The following is a 23718-nucleotide window of genomic DNA, read 5'->3' as shown; positions in this document are numbered from 1 at the left end:
TTATCTAACGATAACACGTCAGTAGTACATTTAATAAAGATGACAGTAGTAGGCCTACATTTAATAAGATCTATCACATACTGATTATTAGGTAATCAGTAAAACAAATAAACACTATAATTTTGTCAATGAATCTGTACCATTTTGTTCCCAGAAAACACAGCGTTTGACTTTGCGTGTTTTTAGGTTTGGTTTTTCTAAAACGTTTATGTGTATAAATACATGTTCCAATCGAACAACGTTTGCATCAAAACGTTATAATAGCGAATGCAAAACGGAGCTGATAATGTCGCCATGAAGAGGATGATTGGTGTCTTTCAATATAGCATGGAATACATCGGCAAGTCGTTCGCTGTAGAACAAGTCAAGCATTTGCATATACAAACCAATTACCCAGGTAAAAATTCCAGTTGAGAACAGTTGGAAATTTCAACTGGTCCAACTGGTCTTCAACTGGTCTAACTGGTTTCCAACTGGTTCAACTGGTTTTAACAACTGGTCAACTGGTTTTTCAACTGGTCTAACTGGTTTTTCCAACTGGTCAACTGGTTTTTCCAACTGGTCAACTGGTTTTTCAACTGGTCAACTGGTTTTTCAACTGGTCAACTGGTTTTTCAAACTGGTCAACTGGTTTTTCAACTGGTCAACTGGTTTTTCAAACTGGTCAACTGGTTTTTCAAACTGGTCAACTGGTTTTTCAACAGGTCAACTGGTTTTTCCAACTGGCCAACTGGTATTCCCAAAGCTCAACTGAGTTCAACTAGTCAACTGGTCCAATCGGTTTTTCAACCAGGCAACTGGTTGTTTCAATTGGTTTTGCAACTAGTTTTTTTCCTAACAACCAAGGGAATTCGGAGAAGAGCGAAAGCGGATGGCTGGGTGTACGTCGTGGGAGTACGGGAGAGGACCCAGGGGAGAGGTGGGGGGGGGGTGTTCTGGGTTGAGGTGACGGGAATAGAAGCATGGTCCGAATTACCATTCAAAATATAATTAATATTATTATTTGTAATCCTATATTATTGCAACAAACAATTATTTAAATTAAATCAAATAAAATCGAGTAAAGAAATAAGAAATACTGCACAACTTTTTGAAAATAATGGAGCATGCGTCGTATAGGCCGGCAGACCGTAAACAACCAATCAGAAAACTGCAAGCCAACAGCCAAAAACGGCTCCCTTTGTTTTTGTGCCAGTGTAGCTCGGCGGCAAAATCGGCGATCACGCAGCACAGAGATGCCAGGTCTAGAATGGGTATTATTGGCTAATCGCATCAAATTAAGGATGAGGCACAAATCTTGCTGTTTTATAAAAGGTAGGCCTGACATATATGTCTATTATTATCTCTTATTACTATAGGCATAGGCCTACAAACTATGATCAAAGATCGACAACAAAATGGAGGCCTCGCCGCTCGCTGCTGGCTAGTAAGCTAGGCGCTTCAGCCTTTTGGCTTGCCCCACCTTGCTAGCTGATTGATTACATGGCTGTGTACGACCGCAAATTGTCTTATTGGCCTCTACATAGTACTAGCCTATAGTAGGCTAGAAACAAAGCCCAACAATACTATATTATTAACCTATTATTAGCCTACATGTCATTACCACACAAACGAGATTTATTTCCATTCATTCATGATCACTTTTGTTATTTTGGCCTACTAGGCTAGGCCTCTAAAGTCTAGCCCTAGGCCTCTAGTAGTTGTAGGCCCAAACTAGCTACAGTAGTACTACTGTTCTGCATGTTGTATTATCACTACTCTAGCTAGTGTCGTGATGACATGCATGGCTGCTATTTTAACATATCCTAAGCCTAGGCTAGCCTACTAATCTAATAATAAAGCAAACTAATCCATGCTGTTTTAGTCTGTCTCCGTTTCCTTAAACTAAATATCCTATATTTTTTAATTTTCCTTCAATTTTTTTCATACACAATTGCAGGTGATTTCCAGTTTACTTGAATACAACCAACAAGGCTATAAACCAACCAAAAAAGTACAGCAGTACAATTTGAAGGGTAAATATATTTATGTATACTTTCTTTCTTGGAATGATCCAAGAAAATAGTTATTTATATGGCCTTTGGCCCAAATAATATACAAATGTAACAATTCAATCAATAACATTAGAGTGCGTTTAAGAATTCTGTTCTACTACGTTAAAATGAAAAAAAATATATATATTTTCCAAGCTTAGTAATGAGATATTTGTAGACATAAGATAAATATATTTTAATTTAGAGTGGTTATTTGTATAAAATGAAAATATATTTAGTTCTAATATCTGAATAAAAGGGACAAACTAAAGTGAAATGATACTCATCTTCAATAGAGAGAAATGGCGAACCGACGTCTAAAATCCGAGTGGGTATAAAATCATAACAAACCGTTGAGGGCGACACATTTCCTATGTTTATACACGTGAATCATGGCGTTGTCTAACCAATGTTGTTGCTGTAACGCTCATAATTCTTGTTGTATTTGTGTATTTACACAATAAAACAATGAAATATGTATAAAAGTCATCCATCATTCACAATCATATTCCTAAAAATATCTCATATCTGTAGGTCTACATTAGACTTGGCCTATAGTATTATAATAGAATGGTGTTATCAAGTATTCATTACTGGCGATAGCCCCCCGGGCCCTGCAGGAAGCATCACTAGCCACATAACAAAATGGCAGTTGTCAAGCTGAAACTAATGCTAGGCCTACATCTACTAGAGATGCTCTATTTAGTCTTACTACCTAGCTAGGAGAGGCCTAACAGCACCCTAGCTAAAGTAGTAGTAGTGGGTACAGTACGCAATAACGAATTTCCAATATTATTATTATTATAATAACCGATAATCCGTGCTAGGCTCGAGGTACTACAGCATACATGCCAACTATCTAGGGCCTAGAGCTGGGTACAGTATATAACAAAAACGCGTCTTAATTCAATCCAAATTAAAATAAAATATGTTAAGATTTGCCCATATAACATTAAAATTGTTAAGGGTGTTGCAAAAAAAAAAAGATACTGCTATTATGTGTGTTTTAAACGTTCTTTTCTACCTTCCTTTTTAACTCAACCCATCGGAATTTCCCATACAAAAACATGTGGCGAAATGGTTTGTTTACAATCTATACCCACTCGGTGAAATTTGAGTGACGTCATCGCGGTTCGCCATTTCTCTCTATTGCTTGTAGAGAACATTATTTGGATAATCATTCTTTCATTTCTATTAATATATGATTCCATCTTCCTTTTTCAGTAAAACAGTATATAAATTGATACTTGAGATTTGAATTTGATTTATTCCTTGTACTACCAGTATATTGTTTATTTAATCAATTTGTTTTGGTTTTTCTCTTTCAGGACTAATTTTGTCAACATGACTAAATAAAGAAGGTGGCCATAACTTCATAAATATATTACTGAATAAATGCTAGATCTCCATTTTCATGGACCTGTAAAAAGGAAACGGCAGGGATATGCTGACATTTGTGTAGATGTAGGGGTTATGCAGGTCGTTAAGACCTTTGTGGGGTAATTAACTACAGTACTGCAGAATTGAAAGTAACTACTGTAATTGTAAATATTAAAGTTAATAAAATAAACAGTTAAACAATAAGTTCTGTAGTTTGTGTAATTTGTTTTTGTACTGAAATTTACCAGTTGGGAAAATTCTCAACTGGGAAAAATGTACAACTGGGAAAATTTACAACTGGGATTGATCAGACCAGTTGGAAAATTCACAACTGGGATTATCAGACCAGTTGAGAAATTTACAACTGGTAAAATTTACAACTGGGATTATCAGACCAGTTGGAAAATTCACAACTGGTAATTGTCTCAATTCACAACAGGGAAAATTCCCAACTGGGAAATTTCCCAACTGGTCTTCAACTGGAATTTTTACCTGGGTACTTTCCCCGCTCTACCCAGCACCTTCTCAATTCGGTCTTTATCACCTTACATTCCCTTACTGATATTCCCAGCCCAATACAATATCCCCAAATAGAACATCACTGATTAGTAAAACATAAACATTCTAGAGTACAATATCCTGCTTTAACCCGAAGAACCGTTTCCTCAAGCAGTACAGCTTGTATTTAACTTCTTAACTATGATCAACATGTCCACCCATTTATGCTGTCAAACACTATATATATATGGACTATACCATTATAAAAAGATGGGAAAATAGGGGTCCCATTTATTAATTGAGTGTTTTTTTAATGTGTTAAAATACTGCTGCTTTTGTTCTTTTGTTTAGTGCATTATGTTTCAGCAACAAAGGGAAAACAACTACGCCCTGCATGCTGTAGAATTAATTTCAGTTTTCAAGTTAATACAGTATAATTATGGCTCTTTATTTCTATATAATTTTTAGGTATCCTTCCCTAATATATATTAGGTGGATTCCCTGAGGTGGATATTGAATAATTTTTACGGATTTATAGATACAAAAAGTATATAAAGAAATTAGTTTTTATTCCAGTTACAAATAAAAAATATAATTTATCTAACGATAACACGTCAGTAGTAGGCCTACATTTAATAAAGATGACAGTAGTAGGCCTACATTTAATAAGATCTATCACATACTGATTATTAGGTAATCACAGTAAAACAAATAAACACTATAATTTTGTCAATAAATCTGTACCATTTTGTTCCCAGAAAACACAGCGTTTGACATTGCGTGTTTTTAGGTTTGGTTTTTCTAAAACGTTTATGTGTATAAATACATGTTCTAATTGAACAACGTTTCCATCAAAACGTTATAATAGCGAATGCAAAACGGAGCTGATAATGTCGCCATGAAGAGGATGATTGGTGTCTTTCAATATAGCATGGAATACATCGGCAAGTCGTTCGCTGTAGAACGAGTCAAGCATTTGCATATACAAACCAATTACTTTCCCCGCTCTACCCAGCACCTTCTCAATTCGGTCTTTATCCCCTTACATTCCCTTACTGATATTCCCAGCCCAACATACAATATCCCCAAATAGAACATCACTGATTAGTAAAACATAAACATTCTATATAGTACAATATACTGCTTTAACCCGAAGAACCGTTTCCTCAAGCAGTACAGCTTGTATTTAACTTCTTAACTATGATCAACATGTCCACCCATTTATGCTTTAGTCAAACACTACTGCCAGATACTTATAATTGTTAACAATCTCTACTTCTTTCCTTTAATTAATGTATACTGTCAGACCAATTATGTTTTCGAAAATAAATCCTTAATTTCTTTCGTTTTATTTATGTTTAGTTCAAGAAAATTGTTGCCATAATCGGTACATCGAATAATCTCAGAAAGGTACAGAGAATAATCGTTGTTTTAAGTCCAACTATAGCCGGAGTCGTCGTGAAAAAAAATACATATAATTATGTCGTAAATGAATCTGTTACCATTTTCCCAGCAAACACATAACGTTCAGCTAACGTTATATTTTGGTTAGCGTGTGATTAGGTTTACTACGAACGTTCGTTTAACATTCAAATAACGTTCATTCACAGAATATTTTTTCATAACATCGTTTAAACGTTATAAGAACGTTCAGACGTTCAGACGTATTATTAAAGTGACGTCTAGACGTATTATTACAGTGACGTCTAGACGTATTATTACAGTGACGTCTAGACGTATTATTACAGTAACGCCTAGATGTATTATTACAGTGACGTCTAGACGTATTATCAAAGTCACGTCTAGACGTATTATCATAGTGACGTCTAGACGTATTATTACAGTGACGTCTAGACGTATAATTAAAGTGACGTCTATAGACGTATTATTACAGTGACGCCTAGACGTATTATTACAGTGACGTCTAGACGTATTATTACAGTGACGTCTAGACGTATTATTACAGTGACGTCTAGACGTATTATTACAGTGACGTCTAGACGTATTATTATAGTGACGTCTAGACGTATTATTATAGTGACGTCTAGACGTATTATTATAGTGACGTCTAGACGTATTATTATAGTGACGTCTAGACGTATTATTATAGTGACGTCTAGACGTATTATTATAGTGACGTCTAGACGTATTATTATAGTGACGTCTAGACGAATTACAGTGACGTCTAGATGTATTATTATAGTGACGTCTAGACGTATTATTAAAGTGATGTCTATACGTATTATTAAAGTGACGTCTAGACGTATTATTATAGTGACGTCTAGACGTATTATTACAGTGACGTCTAGACGTATTATTACAGTGACGCCTAGACGTATTATTAAAGTGACGTCTAGACGTATTATTACAGTGACGTCTAGACGTATTATTACAGTGACGTCTAGACGTATTATTTCAGTGACGTCTAGCCGTATTATTTCAGTGACGTCTAGACGTATTATTACAGTGACGTCTAGACGTATTTTTACAGTGACGTCTAGACGTATTATTGCAGTGACGTCTAGACGTATTATTGCAGTGACGTCTAGACGTATTATTGCAGTGACGTCTAGACGTATTATTGCAGTGACGTCTAGACGTATTATTATAGTGACGTCTAGACGTATTGATATAGTGACGTCTAGACGTATTATTGTAGTGACGTCTAGACGTATTATTACATTGACGTCTAGACGTATTATCACAGTGACGTCTAGACGTATTATCACAGTGACGTCTAGACGTATTATTATAGTGACGTCTAGACGTATTATTATAGTGACGTCTAGACGTATTCTTATAGTGACGTCTAGACGTATTATTATAGTGATGTCTAGACGTATTATTACAGTGACGTCTAGACGTATTATTATAGTGACGTCTAGACGTATTATTATAGTGACGTCTAGACGTATTATTATAGTGACGTCTAGACGTATTATTATAATGAAGTCTAGACGTATTATTATAGTGACGTCTAGACGAATTACAGTGACGTCTAGATGTATTATTATAGTGACGTCTAGACGTATTATTAAAGTGATGTCTAGACGTATTATTACAGTGACGTCTAGACGTATTATTACAGTGACGCCTAGACGTATTATTAAAGTGACGTCTAGACGTATTATTACAGTGACGTCTAGACGTATTATTGCAGTGACGTCTAGACGTATTATTATAGTGACCATAGTGACGTCTAGACGTATTATCACAGTGACGTCTAGACGTATTATCACAGTGACGTCTAGACGTATTATCACAGTGACGTCTAGACGTATTATTATAGAGACGTCTAGATGTATTATTATAGTGACGTCTAGACGTATTATTATAGTGACGTCTAGACGTATTATTATAGTGATGTCTAGACGTATTATTACAGTGACGTCTAGACGTATTATTACAGTGACGTCTAGACATATTATTAGAGTGACGTCTAGACGTATTCTTATAGTGACGTCTAGACGTATTATTACAGTGACGTCTAGACATATTATTAAAGTAACGTCTAGACGTATTATTACAGTGACGTCTAGACGTATTATTACAGTGACGTCTAGACGTATTATTACAATGACGTCTAGACGTATTATTACAGTGACGTCTAGACGTATTATTATAGTGACGTCTAGACGTATTATTATAGTGACGTCTAGACGTACTATTATAGTGACGTCTAGACGTATTATTACTGTGACGTCTAGACGTATTATTACAGTGACGTCTAGACGGTATTATTAGTGACGTCTAGACGTATTATTATAGTGACGTCTAGACGTATTATTATAGTGATGTCTAGACGTATTATTATAGTGACGTCTAGACGTATTATTATAGTGACGTCTAGACGTATTATTATAGTGACGTCTAGACGTATTATTACAGTGCCGTCTAGACGTATTATTACAGTGACGTCTAGACGGTATTATTAGTGACGTCTAGACGTATTATTTTAGTGACGTCTAGACGTATTCTTATAGTGACGTCTAGACGTATTATTACAGTGACGTCTAGACGTATTATTACAGTGACGTCTAGACGTATTATGACAGTGACGTCTAGACGTATTATCACAGTGACGTCTAGACGTATTATCACAGTGACGTCTAGACGTATTATCACAGTGACGTCTAGACGTATTATCACAGTGACGTCTAGACGTATTATCACAGTGACGTCTAGACGTATTATCACAGTGATGTCTAGACGTATTGTCACAGTGACGTCTAGACGTATTATTACAGTGACGTCTAGACGTATTATTACAGTGACGTCTAGACGTATTATTAGTGACGTCTAGACGTATTATTACAGTGACGTCTAGACATATTATTACAGTGACGTCTAGACGTATTATTACAGTGTCGTCTGTCGATGATGGCATCTCATATCCAACCAACCCTTCGACGTTTACTTCTTTGTTTTGTTTTCAGAACCATCAAGGGCTACATTTATCCCACACTTTATGAACGACCGAATTTGCAGCGATGGATTGCCAACCCACTTTGTTATAAGAATTCGCCTATCGCTTGTAGTAGTCTCTCTCGAAAAGATTCATTTCGAGATGGGCTTCTTTTCGGGAGTACTTTTGCAAACTGTAGAGGGGGGCTTCTTTTCGAGATGGGCTTCTTTTCGAGGTTTAAGTCCATGGGCTTCTTTTCGAGGTTTTACGGTATAAGCTTTCGCAAGATAGTTTCCTAATGCTTTCGTCCTCTTGAATATGACTGCCTAAATACCAAACCTCTATAATCTTCAATGAACCACATTCTTTTTTATATGGTGCTCGAAATCTTACAAATTAAATGTAATGAATATAATAAACAATGTGGCTATGTTTCATCTCATTTATTATCACATTTGTCACAGCTTGCAATACAACAATCTTGTATTCATTCATTATCTGAATAAATTTTATCTGAATCTGAATCTGAACAGCTTATATTATTCAGGGTGTATTGGAAACACCTCTCCCCCACTTGTTCCCATTAGCTCCTGGTATAATCATGATTACAAATGTATGTATTTATCTTTTTTTATTTTAAGCATCAATTTATCAAATAGGTACATTAAGCTGATCATCATCATCATAATTCTGTTCTTTGAGAACATTTACTAATTCTAAATTGTGACCAAAATCTCACGGAAATATTAAAAGTTGCATCTTTGCCCTCAATATGGTACTAAATTTGAAACATGGTCAATTTCCCAGCAACTTAAATTGTGGCATAAAGTCTATAACAAGGATCTTATTCATTTTATGAATTTATTAATTATGATATACAAAATGCTCTTGAAAACAAAATAAATAACATGTAGATAAAGTGAATAGTTATATATGCATCAACAGAGCTTGAACATTATTATGATTGGCTAAGGTCCAATATTACAAGAGCCTAAAGCTCTTTCCACACTATCAAACTTTGTGACAAAACAATGTGATGTGCCCATATATGGACATGATGATGTCATATCACTACCATATTTGGGCATATCACCTCATATTTGGGAAAGTAATCACATTTTTTTTCAAACTAGTTTAGTCTAGCTTTAGACCGGCATCGGTGGAGCTAGACAAAATAATGTTGGACATTCAGCAGGACCAGGGAAAACTCTTCCTTGGCAGGACGCATTATTTTGTACCAATCTGTCTAAAAATAATGTTTAACAATTGAGTTATCTGAGTACGAGTAAAAAGCAAGCAATAATCTTTTAGACAGTTTATAACTACAAAAGCACTTCTTTACAGTTTAATGCTACTGTAGTTTCTATGAGAAAAAATACTACAGCAAACACCTCCTTTGGGACACCCTTATTCAGGGAACACTCTTACTAAGAGGAAACTTTCCCAAGCCGGGAAAATATATTTAAACACCCCTATTCAGGGGACAGTTTTATTGAGTGAACACTGTGTTTGGTCCCGAAGGTGGACCCTTAATAGAGGTTATATTGTATATCAACTGTGCTTTTTAAATTGGTTATAAATGTAACTCTACAAATAAATAGATTAATCAGCATGTTATGAGATGTGTATATTTTTTTATAAGCACAATTTTTATTATTTCTGGATTATATATATATATATTATTTGTTGATCGCACATGTTAATATTGAGTGAAACAAAACAACAGGTCATACGTAAACCACCACCAATGAAATGGAATGAAGAAATTATTTGAGTTGATGGATGCCATTGAGAACAGTACACTTGGTTGATTTGTGTGTACAGTAGTTTATGGTTTACATCGTTCGGTAAATCGTGGGTAGAAACAGACGTCACGAATATGATAGCGGTTGAGCAACCATGTTAGGAAACGCTCAAGGCCTAAGCCATACCCTCCATGGGGACAAGTTCCGTATTTTCTCTGCAAGTTAAAAAATACAACAGTGGAACAATTAACAGTGGAACAATTAACAGTGGAAGGAAATATAATACATACTCCAAAGGCTGTTTAATAATAGGAAACGATAAGTTAACATCAACATTTATGGCATGAAATAAAAATATGCAAAAAGTCATGATGACATAATGTAAACATTTTGAATCCTAAAACAATATTTTCATTGCTGAGTAACTTTTTTAAATTAAGGGAGGGTGGGGGAGGGGGTGTGCGAGAACCAATAACAAATGAGAAGAGAGGCACAACAAGAATTACTCAATTGGCTCTTCATAAGGTAGTACAGTATGTACTTGGTTCCTCTGAGCTATGAAAAAGGGACAACAACAAATGTTATGTACGTACTTGGTCTGTGTACCAGTAGTATGGGGTGGGGTCAATACCCTCTCTTTTGTAGCCTTCTAGTAACTCTTCACTGTCCCACATCCTCATTGAACCGCCAACAATTTCACCTACGTTTGGCATAAGTAGATCAACCTGCAAATGCATTAATATTGTATTACAAGTATCACCATATATTTTCAGTCGTGTGCAAACGCGACTCTATAGCTCACTATTTTGATCAGTAAACACTAACTTAAAATTGTATATGGCCTTGTTACACTTTGTACATATTGTAAGAAATATAAAAAATGTTAACAGAAATAAATAGAAAACAGCTGGGTGTCTAAACAATTCAGATATCTGACATTCCTTTGATCTAGAAAACGATATCTGACATTCCATTGATCTAGAAAACTATATCTGAAATTTAAGTTTTCTAGATCTCAGTTTTCTAGAAACTCCAAACAGATGGCCTTACATGCTATTTTTCATGACAAATTTATAATCTCGTTGAATATATATGGGATTTGACATTAGACAAATTGAATAAAATAAAATAAAAAATTAGATTTCATAAGTTCAAAATGTCTTAATTGACCAACGCAAACAATGGCTCAGTGGTTGATCGCTCTGACTTCCTGTATTTGCATATTTACTCACCGATTCAGTTACTCGTTTGTCGTCTGCACACTTCTGCATGTAGAAAGATTTGATGGCAGCAGGAAAGCGACACAAAAGAATTGGCTGAAAAACACAAAATCTATCAATAATATACAAAAAGAAATGAATGAAAAAGTGACAAAACAATAAAGAAATAATGATATAATCAAGTACATCTGTAATCTTTTTTGTAAGTTTGTAACTAATTGTTTAAGTATTTCTTGTCACCATTTGGTGCTTTGTATTTTGTTTAGTTGTTAAGTTTACTCATTTGTTCTTGAGAATGGTTCCATGATGGTTCCGAAACATTGATCTTTTTTTACATTAAATATTATTTTAAATTGTAATTATTAATTATTGTATATTACATACCTCATTGATTTTATCTGTCATCTTTCTTTCAGGCATCTCAGGAATATCCTAATAATGAATCAATTAATTTGGTGCAATCAAAAGTGAGAAAAAAAATCTGTGTTTTTTGGGTTATTAGGCAACACACTTCAAGTTTGAATTTCATGCAAATCTTGGCTGAGAAAATTGGTAAATATTAATTTTCTTCAAGATTTAGGTCTCCAAAGAACACGGAAATATGAATATTTTTGTCAACAATTTTGTTGAAATTTTTGTAAATTACAAGATAGCAATGACTTGTTGAATCTTACCTCTCCAAATTCATAATATGTTCCATCTTCTTTCTTAATGTCATTTTCTTTAAGATATTTGATTGCATCTGCATAATGCATTCTCTTAAATGGACGTTTTGGAACTGTAAAGTTCTGGCAAAACAATTAAAATCATATCAATATAAATCCAATCAATTTAATATGCAACAAAATAAAACAAAAACTGAAGCAAAAGCAGTTTGTAAATTACTGTATTCCCTAGTAAGGAGGTTATGAATTATATAAATACCACCAAAATAACAGAAACAATAAAGACAAAATACAAGACTCAATTACTCCAAAATCTATACACCCATTGTATATTCCAAAAACCTTCAGACATTATAGAATGCATTTTAAAGAATAGGTCATAATTTTGTCATTTTTAATTAATCTGCTATAAATTCTAGTTAGTTGTTTTGGTTTTGGGAGATTTTTTTTTTTGGTTGCCAGATTGTTTTTTCCATTTTTAATGCTGTTTTTATTCTTACACTTTTGATGTATTTTTCGATATGTTTTTACACACAATTTGGCAATGAGATTATTACCGGATGTAATTCTTTGATGTATTCTGCTTCTGGGGTTTTCATAACACGTTCAGCTACATCACATACAAGGTCTTCAATGCGATCAAGAAGATCCTCAAATGTAAGGAACGCACATTCTGCTTCAACATGAGTGTACCTACAAAACAATTATTTATATAAATGGTTAGCTGTGGTACCGAAAGTGGCAGATGTATGCCGTAGGGTACAGTTGTAAATCAGCTAACATTTAATGGTTGTGGCAGCGATAGCAGAATGTGTATTACTGCATTAGTAGTATTGTTGCTGCTGTTTTTGTTGTTCGTCAGCAGAAATAGTCAGTAATCAAAGAGTAGTAGTAATAGTATTAGTAGCAGCAGTAGTAGGAGTAGCAGCAGCAGTAGCAGAAGTAGTAGAAGCAGCAGAAGTAGTAGAAGCAGCAAAAGTTGTAGAAGTAGCAGTAGCAGAAGAAGTAGTAGTAGCAGCAGCAGTAGAAATAGTAGCAGCAGCAGCAACAGTAGCAGTGGCAAAAGCCCAGCAGTAGTAGAAGAAGTAGTAGTAGCAGCAGCAGCTGCAGTAGTAGCAGCAGCAGTAGTAGCAGCAGCAACAGTGTAGTAGCAGCAGCTGCAGTAGTAGTAGCAGCAGTAGTAGCAGCAGCTGCAGTAGTAGCAGCAGCAGCAGCAGTAGTAGCAGCAGCTGCAGTAGTAGCAGCAGTAGTAGCAACAGTAACAGTAGTACTTGTGCTAACAAGATTAAAAGTAACCTACTCAGACAAGTGACGCCTGGTACGAGACTGTTCTGCACGGTAAGACTGTGCCAAACAGAAAACATCTCCTAATGATGGCAAGGCTGTCTCAAGGTACAGTTGGGATGACTGTGTCAAGTACGCCTGGAAAAAAGAATGACAATTTAAGGCTATGTCTACACTATCAAACTTCATGTGACAAAAAAATGTGATGTGCCCATGACATGATGATGTCATAGCACTACCATATTTAAGCATATCACTACACACCAACAAGTTTGATAGCGTAGACAGAGCTTAAGACTATAAAATACAAATTTTAACATGGTTACAACTCAAAGGTGAATTACTCTTTCTATAGGAGAACATAAAAAAAATTTCTATAACACATACATAACACATTTCATAGTACTTCATTTTACTCACACTCACAGTAAAAAGAATGTAATAGATGTTGATTTAAATCATATATTACAATACCTCTTCTCCAAAATAGTTTAGTTTAAATAGTGTTGAACCTCCTTCAACCTGTGTCTGTACAAGTGTTGGTGGCCAGACCTTTGAAAGAAAGATAATGACACTTTTATGCTCAAATATAATAAATAAAAATTATAAATAGCTTAGGTTACTAACAGGCAGCGTATGTGATACAGATTGAAACAGGTCTTAGAGAGTTGACTCTTCTTAGTCATGAAAATACAGACAATTTTACAAACTGTTTGATGGATGAACGAAGAATAAACCAATAAAAACTCAAGACCATAACCATAACAATCAGGTTTCCTTATACTAATCCACCCAATTTTTCAAATTATTTCTGAAACAGCCCGTATGCCAATAATTTAACAAAAAAAGTTGATTCTAAATATAACTTACCTCACAGTATCCTCTATCAAAGAAATGTTGTCTGAAACTAAAACAAAAGGGTAAAAAGTGTGAATATGTTTAGAATTTATATAATTAAGAGAATGTCTCTACTTTCATATGTGTGATTTTTCCTTCACAGCACATCACTATAATATTTAATTATTATCATTATTAAAGATGATGTTTAAGTATTTTTTATTTTTTTTTTTATTTTATTGTACATCCAACAGTGTAAACACCAATTACAGGATGAAAATATACATATATAAATAAGAACTATATAACAATTAAAATCATATCAATAACATTAATAAAATTATTTAAAATTTAAGATACTTAAAATTATCTAACCATCTTATGTATCATACGTTTAAACTTAGAAAAACTACAATAGAAAATATCTAATTCACAATTTTCAACAATACAACTATTATAAGCAGATGACAGTCTACGAAAAATACTATTTGAACCAAGTGAATCAATAAATATAAAGCCAGACAAAATACTCACCAATATGTTAAACTGGACCTCACTTTCATAACTTTAGAAAGCTAAAAATCAGAATAACATTATCATTTTTAATTCTGTATTCATTAATAATTAAATTGCAACAATTTGCGGGAAGTTGGAAAGTTAGAATGAGTCAATACTGTACGAGTCATTAATAATTACATTTCAGTTTCCACAATTAAATTTGTTAGAGGTTCAAATTTAAAATAACAAAATGAAAATTCCAATAAACAAAAATGTTCAAAGAAAATTACATAAACTTACAGTTTCTCCTCGAAGCATCATGTGACGGTTATCAAGCTGCACATCAATATGAGATTCCTAACAATTTAACAAGAAATCAAGTTAAGCAACATGATTCAATATTACAAATTATATAACATCTAAATAAATTCCTTTCATTTGACTGGACGATTGTGGGTCACATGGCGTGCAATAGTACGCACTATTTAATAGTACTTTTTTTTCGTATATACGTTTTGAAAATAATTTTTTTTATACTATTGTTTTGAAACACAACAGCGCCGTCTATTTAGTACTTCTGCCGCAAAGATTCAGTATGATGACAGTTACCGCAAAGGAAGTACATTTTTGGAGAGATAAATGTACTCATTGTAAAAAATAAAACAGATAATATAAATGCGGGTTGAGACAACAAAATGAATGCTTACTTCGTTGACTAAGTTGTCAACCCCACCGGCTGGTGATGCACCGACAAGCTCCCAGTAATCACATGTTAGCTCATGTCCACCTGGTGCCTGGCAAGAGAAGTAAAAAAAAAAAAATTTTCACCATTAAAAACAACTTTTTTTATATTTACTATGCCTTTAAAATGAATTAAAAGAACAAAACTATATTTTTAGTTTCTTAAGAACTGGATAGGCCAAGTTCATTAAAAATGATATTAAATAAAATAAATTTATGATCTAATATGACAATGATACTGACCTGTTTGCCCTCTGGTACAGGTTTGATCACTCCATAAAGACTTACAGTACTCTCAGTGGCAAGTATCAAGGCATTGTAAGTCTGACACTGAAAATACAAAATAATGAACATTAACATTCAGTAAATTATTCAAGCTAATTTTTTGTTTAATGTTGGTTTTAATTATGCAAAAAATCAAAACATTTATGGTACAATATGGTGGTCTCCTGGACAATTTCCATCATGTGCATTTATACACACACGAAGAAATCACTATTAAGCCCTGTCTACACTATCAAACTAGTTTGACAATAAAGTGTTATGTGCCCAAATATGGTAATGATATGCTTAAATATGGTAGTGATATGATGTCATCATGTCCATATATGGGCACAACACATTTTTTTTGTCACATAAAGTTTGTCGGTGTAGACAGAGCTTAAGAGCATGTCTAAGGAACAGTGGTCAGTATACACAAATTAACTTACTTACCATTTTATCATTGAGCACACATTGTAGAAATCCTGTACCATCACGTAACACAATAAACATCAAAGATTTTCCTGATAAAATAGAAAAAACAATAATTGAAGCAATGGAGAAAGTAATATATTCTTCATTTCTAAAACATATAATTTGTCAAAGAAAAGAACGTTAAAACTGCAAATTTAATTCAATATACCTTGTCTGCGAAGCCTATGTACCCAGCCTTGTACTTTGATGCGTACATCTCTCTTCTTTGTTGCATCTCGAATCTTGATCTATAAGAAATATTTTAAATCTTGCTTACATTGTACAGCTTTGTTATCTGTATCTCTACACAGTGTTAAAGAATGGAAATAAATAAAAAGGATATCCATACAGTATTAAACAAAACACGTTTGCTTCTGTTTTTGTTTTTTTTTTCGCAATATTTTATATAATTTTCTTGATTCTACCAGGGGACATTCTTCCCCGATTCTACATATGACCTCATAATTATTCATAATTAAAACTGAAATAACATTGTGTAAAATTAATAATATATACTCCATCATCATAAATCTATTGACGCATTTTTGATGATGTAATTAATGTAGGCCTATGTAGTGGAGTTCATTGTTTTAAGTATTTATAATTGTGTACAATTTTCCACTGCATATGCACTTACCACCTCAGCCTTAGGCAAACTAGAATCCTCTTCAATTGTAACTTTTTTTGCCTCTTCCAGATTACGCTCTCTTTGCTCAGCCTTCTCTGCCTAAATAAAACAAATCATAAAACATAATTTTTAAAAATACAGGCTGTAAAAATGTTGTAACATTTTCATCAAATTTAATCTTGTAGGAAAACAAGTATTGGTAAATGCATTATTATTTATCATTTTATCATTATCTACAGTAGTTGTGATGTTCCCAAATATGGTAGTGATATGACCAAATATGTTAGTAATATGACATCATCATGTCCATATTATTATGGGCACATAACACTTTTTTGTCACATAAATTGGTTTCCTTATATTTACCTCTTTCTTTTCTCTGTCAGCTTGTTTGCGTTGCTCTGCAGAATAAAGTTTTGAAATCTTCTTTCGCTGGGCTTGAGAAACCTCTTCCCATCTCTTGGGAAAAATAAACAAAACATCTGTATTATAATAGCTATACTTTAGTCTTTGGACTTGTATCCCCTTCTAAACCATGTCAATTATGTCGTTCACACTTGGCACAGTCTTATATTCTAATTCTGGCAAGTGTTCAGGCTATGTTTTAATGGCAAATAAAAGAGAGAGCTTTTTGAGAGAAAAAATATACTGGTAACAATCACTATTAGGTAATCATACAATTGTTTGGATAATGCTTAATTTTTACCTTTACAATACAATGACCTTACCTCTCCCTCTTTCTTGGAATCGACCATAAATTTTGGAAATGGTTCACCAGATGTCTTCATAGCCTGTCAAAAGAGAAAAGTAAAATATTTAATTTACACTGTAGAAGGAGTTTATGTATATTGATTTTAACTATCTATGTTTTAACTATACAAGTATTAACTATAAAATTACAATTATACTCAATCAATAGCTTCTGTACCTGTAGTAATGTTTTGAAAGGCTTTTGTTTTGACCCATCTCCTTCATCGATTCCCTCTTTATCAGAGATATACAACGGTGGTTTTTCATCTTCAAATATAAATAAAATTGTACCATAAAATTATTAAATTAATTCAAATAATAAACTTTATACTGGATCTATTTATTCTGATACATTAACAAATGACCTGAACACATTCAAATGTACAGTATTAATTATTAACACTATTTTTTTAACAAGTGGTATTTACGATTATTACTGTATTCAAATAAATATATACAAAAAAATACAATATTTAGATATCTCATCAAATTAACTTGTATAATTTTTATTGTAATATTATTGAGTAGTAGAGTTATACATGAAAAAGGAGGGGGAGGGGTCCCAAAAATAAAGGAAGGTCTTAAATAATGAATAATGAATGAATAATACAACTTGTTTTTATCCTAGGCCTGCACAGTTTGGCCGGCCCGGACATTAAAAGGGCGTTTTGGACACACATGAATAGGTTCGGGTAGTAGGAATAATCAGCACATCAAGGAGGCCTAGCTTAACGAGCTAATTTTAATTATACTTTACTCACCTAAACTCATTTTAGCGGTTGCATCAGTTACTTCAGACATATCACAAAGTACCTCGTACGCAATTGACTGCAATGGTTAATTGTTTCACTTTTTATAGGAATAATTAAAGATACAATATGCTAAAAATAAGTTTCACGTTTCACACACTATTGTTGCATCAGCTGTAGTAGAGGTGCAATCCAGACGTATTCTTTATCTCCACAAAAACATACTCTCTGTAAATTCAATGTATATAGTTTTTACCATTTAATGGCATTAGATGTTCTGTTTATTATTACAGTATTCGTTGTTATGGATAAAATATAATATTATTTGCAGTAATAATAATTAATATATTGTTTGAAGGTTTGCATGTCGAAATCAAATGTTGATATAAAGTTTGCGGTACACCACGTAGGCCTACTTCTTTAGTTCTGAAAAGTAGCCTACGTTTTCGACGTAGCCAATTTTTTTTTCCTATTTTCAATCGACTTCGCTGTGTAAGTTCAATCAAACAGTCTTCAACTTATAAATTCTCCTGATTCAACTCATGACATTGATTATTTGTATAGGCATTAATTGAGATATAGTAACCCTCCATACAACACATTACATCACATGATTGATTTTAAAAGCTATATAGAACGATCAGATTTCCAATATTACTATTACTGATGTATAGTGTTATCGACTTCTTGTCATGCAGCATTTAGTAAACTTTTAGCCAAGTTATAATTGTGCCTAATGGTCCCATATCGTATTATAAAATACCGCAAATCGATCTTCATATTAACAAATTATTGGTGAATTACTTGTTATTTACACTTATTGACAATTGACATTTAACGTAATTTTGAAATGTTACACTCGTATAGAATTTAAGTACACAAATAACCGTAATATCGGTATTGTGTGCGTTAACAATTGGTAGTGACCAGAGTTAACACTTCCATGGTTGTGACATTACTACAATATAATTATTTTCCTTATATCTATAAATGTGATTATCATTATATCTATATTGATATTGGTTTACGTTAGTCACGATCTGCTCTTTCGGAGTAACGATTCGTTTATTGCGCGTATGGTTGTTGTTATCAATAAATATGAATATTTTCTGCCCATTTTGTATTTTTTTGTATATAATGATGATGCTGGTTGACTGTTGTAGTGGTAAGTTTTCTTTTATTGTTTTATAAGAATCATTTTCGCGAGGAAAATCAATTAAACATTGAACGTCTGAATGCTTTTTTTTTATAGGAGCGTGTTTACCTCACGCTCTTGGAGTGGAGTCGGGAGAGATTCTAGATGAGCAAATGCATGCATCAACCATTAACGACAATAATAATAATTGGGCTGGTCCACCACGGGCAAGGCTCAATTCCGTTGCCAATAGTCTACATGCCGGTGGATGGGGTCCTGCACATACTTACGATACAAACCAGTGGATTTGTGTCGATTTTGGAGAAAAGAAGAGAGTTACTGGAGTCATAACACAAGGAAGACATAGTTCGCCTGACTTTCCAACTCATCCAGAATGGGTCACTTCTTTCTTGTTCTGTTATAAAGTCGCAGCTTCTAATTCTTATACAATTAATTTTCAAGAAGATTGCTATAACACTGTAAGTAGACAATTTTAAAATTAAGTTTTAGGCCATTTACCGGATAGAAATAAGAGGCGTATTTACGTTCCATAAAATACCAGGCATTTACTTGCATTGCAGGTGCAATCAGAAAGTCACTATTAAAGCGTGGTTCCCACTAGCGACGCAACGCAAGGACGTAACGCAACGCAAATGAATTGACCAATCACAAGCGATGGCTTATTCGCTTGTGATTGCTAACTGTCTATAACTTCGCTTGTCATTGGTAAAAACGCTTGCGTTGCGTTTACGTCCTTGCGTTACGTTCTAGTGGGAACCAAGCTTAAGTGACTGAAACGGCGACAATATTGAGTAATTACCATTTTTATGAATGTATGTGGTTTTTATAGACATTTACTGGTAACACGGACAATAATAGTCCGGTTGTGAACATGTTGCCGTATGAAATCGAAGTCCACGTCGCCTTTATCGTACCACGATCATGGAAAAACTGGCCCGTCATACGATTTGAAATTCTAGGCTGTTTAGGTATGTGAATGTGTTATAACAGTTTTCATCTTTTTCTTTCAGATTCAGCTCTCTCATACACCGCACCTTTGATCACTTACTGCTGGAATTGGCGCGTTACAAATTCGTACTATTATTATTATTATTATTATTAGTATTATTGTTATTATTATCATTATTATTATTTCATTTATTTATTTCAATAATTGCAAAATAACAATACATAATTATAATATAATTATAAGACATTTTAAACTTCACTATTTGGTATCCTGTATTTGGATACCACTTTGGAGTGGAGTTGTGGCTTGGTGGTTATGATGCTTGGCTACCACTCCAAGGGTCCTGGGTTCAAGTCCCGTCACATATCAGGATTTTTTCTAAGGACAAATTTACAACTCCACTTCCAAAGTGTTCGTGGACTTAATCTACAAAATGGTATATTAAGATAGCAAAGTAAATTTGTGTCGTATCAATCCTTATAAAACAATGTCATAGTGTTGTCCTACGGCTCTTAATTTGATATTTTGATATAGTGATTCATTTCTGTTCTAGAAAATCCTGATAACTATATTGAAGATAGTTCTATTCAATCAACAATAAACTACATTGATAATGTTAATGAGGTGACACGTTTAGAGCTTAGTGAAATGAATAAACAAGGCGGCGAAAAGCGTTTTACTGAACCAGGTAAGACGAAGTGGTGTAGGCCTAAACATACGGAAAAAAAGTCACGCGTATTCCGAAACCGTTACGTACCATTGATATAGTTTTGTCGAAAGAAAAAACTGTTATAGAACTCTGATTCATCTGTCATTTTATTCAGTAATTTGCCGTTTATTTGGAATATTATTATTGATATATTCACAGTCGAAGGAGTCTTGTTATGGACATCCAACACTGATGAGGGAATCGTTTCTGTGGATATCAGTGAAACGGCAATACAGCTCGTCCCTTCTTCTAATTCAGACGCCCGTTCAGACGGTAACGACAATTAAACAGTACAGCTAATACTATTTTTTCCGTCAATGCTTTTCGTCAATGCTTTAGTCTCAATTAGTTCATTTGATGTTCTTCGCTGATGTAACAACTTTATTACTAAAAACATTCTATATTTAATACAATGCTACATACCGTTTAGATGCCTGTTCATACATGCCATCAAGACTTTCCAATGCAATGCTACATACCGTTTAGATGCCTGTTCATACATGCCATCAAGACTTTCCAATACAATGCTACATACCGTTTAAATGCCTGTTCATACATGCCATCAACACTTTCCAATACAATGCTACATACCGTTTAGATGCCTGTTCATACATGCCATCAACACTTTCCAATACAATGCTACATACCGTTTAGATGCCTGTTCATACATGCCATCAACACTTTCCAATACAATGCTACATACCGTTTAGATGCCTGTTTATACATACCATCAACACTTTCCAAGCAAAAGTTCAATGAGCAATGAACTTAATGCTTAGATGTTTTGTCCCCGCAAAAACATGAACAATGAAGATTTATTCAATCAGACTTTGAATATGTCATTTTGTAGTTTTAATAACGTCAGTCTATTGTTAAACTCAACCAAAAATCCATTGGCTGGCAGTCAATTTACCATTTTTTTCAAAGAAATAAATTTTTTTTCGAACCACTTTTTTTGTCAAAGTGGATAACTATAAATGTTATATTACAATGGCATATTCAACAAAAATTGTGTTCAAGTGGACAATACATCTTTAAGTAAAATTTAGGGATATATTATTTCTATCATTTATACATGGTTGCGTTTAATATTATATTCATGCATTTGTGATTTAAATAATTCATGATTACTTTTTTAACTTAATTTCAGAATCTCTTGGTATGGCAATCTTTGTAGTTAACTCCAATGAAACCGAGGCAGTACATAACTTGTACGATTTACAATCAATTTACTAAATAAATATAATTTATTAGACCAGAACACGTAGTAGGCCTAGATATTTTAAACTACAAATCGTCATAATTCGATATAGAATACTCAATGATCAATAGTTTCTAATGTAGAAAGAAACTGTAAACTGCTTGCCAACATTTTAGAGTTCTACAACATTAATGGTAGAAGTTCAATAAAGAAAATCAGGAATTTTAGATAACTTAAATTATTGCTGTTTATAGAGAAAATAAAAAAGTCTTCTGTCTTTGTAATTTGACTGCCAATGTATTTTATTAATAGAAGACGATTTTATAATAAAGATACCAAGGGTTTGAATTCTAAATTACAGAGATTTTAGAATAAACTTAAAGGATACGATTAAGCTATAAAGCCTTGTCTATACTATCAAACTTTATGTTACAACAAATGTGATGTGCCCATGGACATACCACTACCATATTTCGGCATATCACTACCATATTTAGGAAAATCACACTGTAGACAAAGCTGTAAACAATAAAGATATTTTTTTTCAATTCAAGGTATCAATAATAGGCCTAATAATATTGAAAAATATGGGTGAGGGCGATCATAAAATAAGAGCTCCAGAAAATTTAGTCAACGCTGTCTAAAGAAATATAATTTTATCAACAGATCTGGCATTCCGATGACACTAATCAGCGATATCATATCTATAAATGTATATGATGCAAATTTGGATGAAGTAACGGATGTGAACGTCAACGTAACATTGCCGCCAGTAAGTCATCAGGCATTGTCCCCCGAAAAAAATGATTTATTAACATTTGTCCGGACCCCTCCTACTTAAATCTTTTGGAGGTTCAATATTTTTAATCATGTGTAGGCCTATATAGTTAATAAACAAAAAAATGATTTACCTGTATTATTATTATTTAAACTGTTGTCCAATAATTTAGTAACAATATTGTTATGGTGAGTATAGGCCTAATGATGTATAATATGTTTTACTTTTAGCATGCAAACAATATTCAAGAAAATCGAAAGCTAACGTGCTGTTTTTTGGATGGAACAACATCAGATATACCGTAAGTTCAATCAATGAGGGATTGGTCTACTCATAGTATCACATAAATAAACAAAAAACACATTACTATGAAATTATTATTGTTTCTTTGTAAGATTTTGGTCAACAGAAGGCTGTTCAATTCAAACGGATAACAACCAAGCGACAAGTGTCACGTGTGTGTGCAACCATTTGACTTCTTTTGCGATTCTTATGCAAGTAGAGAGCAGTGGCAGTGAGGTATTCGTTTCTGAAAGCAAACTTGATTAACCACAGTAATTTGCATGACTTTAAATATCAAAGTGCCTACAATAACTAATTTGTTTTTGTTCCCACTTGTACGTAGTGTAGCGACTTAGGTGCAACGCAAGCGGTTTGCTCAAATTTCCTGTGGTGCGCTTGTGTCCTTGCGCACGTTTAAGTAACTTTCACAATACATGCCTACATTTTATATCATGAATTCTTTGCTTCCGTAAAA

The 23718-nt window shown here is 33.6% G+C and overlaps 1 protein-coding gene and 1 long non-coding RNA gene across 2 annotated transcripts; one reads left to right on the top strand and one right to left on the bottom strand.

Moving 5' to 3' along the window:
* Window positions 1–1172: 1172 nt before the first annotated feature.
* LOC140062706 (uncharacterized) lies at window positions 1173–3617 on the top strand. Its single transcript, XR_011847523.1, has 3 exons — window positions 1173–1314; window positions 1940–2015; window positions 3362–3617. It is a non-coding gene; the product is annotated as an uncharacterized lncRNA (long non-coding RNA).
* A 6370-nt stretch (window positions 3618–9987) lies between these two features.
* LOC140062470 (asparagine--tRNA ligase, cytoplasmic-like) lies at window positions 9988–18332 on the bottom strand. Its single transcript, XM_072108706.1, has 20 exons — window positions 18181–18332; window positions 17598–17686; window positions 17398–17460; window positions 17036–17128; window positions 16679–16768; window positions 16211–16289; window positions 16021–16091; window positions 15550–15636; window positions 15273–15359; window positions 14866–14922; window positions 14602–14642; window positions 14101–14137; window positions 13705–13782; window positions 13247–13368; window positions 12504–12639; window positions 11956–12069; window positions 11666–11713; window positions 11294–11377; window positions 10655–10786; window positions 9988–10276 (listed from the first exon to the last, which is right to left on the bottom strand). The coding sequence occupies exons 1-20, from the start codon at window positions 18218–18220 to the stop codon at window positions 10145–10147; spliced, it is 1680 nt and encodes a 559-aa protein (XP_071964807.1). The 5' UTR covers window positions 18221–18332; the 3' UTR covers window positions 9988–10144.
* Window positions 18333–23718: the final 5386 nt, after the last annotated feature.

The sequence above is a fragment of the Antedon mediterranea genome, chromosome 11 (assembly GCF_964355755.1).
Source record: "Antedon mediterranea chromosome 11, ecAntMedi1.1, whole genome shotgun sequence".
Classification (NCBI taxonomy): Eukaryota; Metazoa; Echinodermata; class Crinoidea; order Comatulida; family Antedonidae; genus Antedon; species Antedon mediterranea.
The sequence above is the reverse complement of the archived record's forward strand: the minus strand, read 5'-3'. Positions and strand labels throughout refer to the sequence as shown.

Bases quoted from the DNA above. Each gene is read 5' to 3' on its own strand.
- LOC140062470 (XM_072108706.1), bottom strand. From the start codon at position 18,220: ATGTCTGAAGTAACTGATGCAACCGCTAAAATGAGTTTAG. The intron at 15,637-16,020 runs GTAAGTAAGTTA...TTGTATTTTCAG, and splicing joins GTGTGCTCAATGATAAAATG to TGTCAGACTTACAATGCCTT. The intron at 14,643-14,865 runs GTAAGTTTATGT...TCTGATTTTTAG, and splicing joins TGATGCTTCGAGGAGAAACT to CTTTCTAAAGTTATGAAAGT.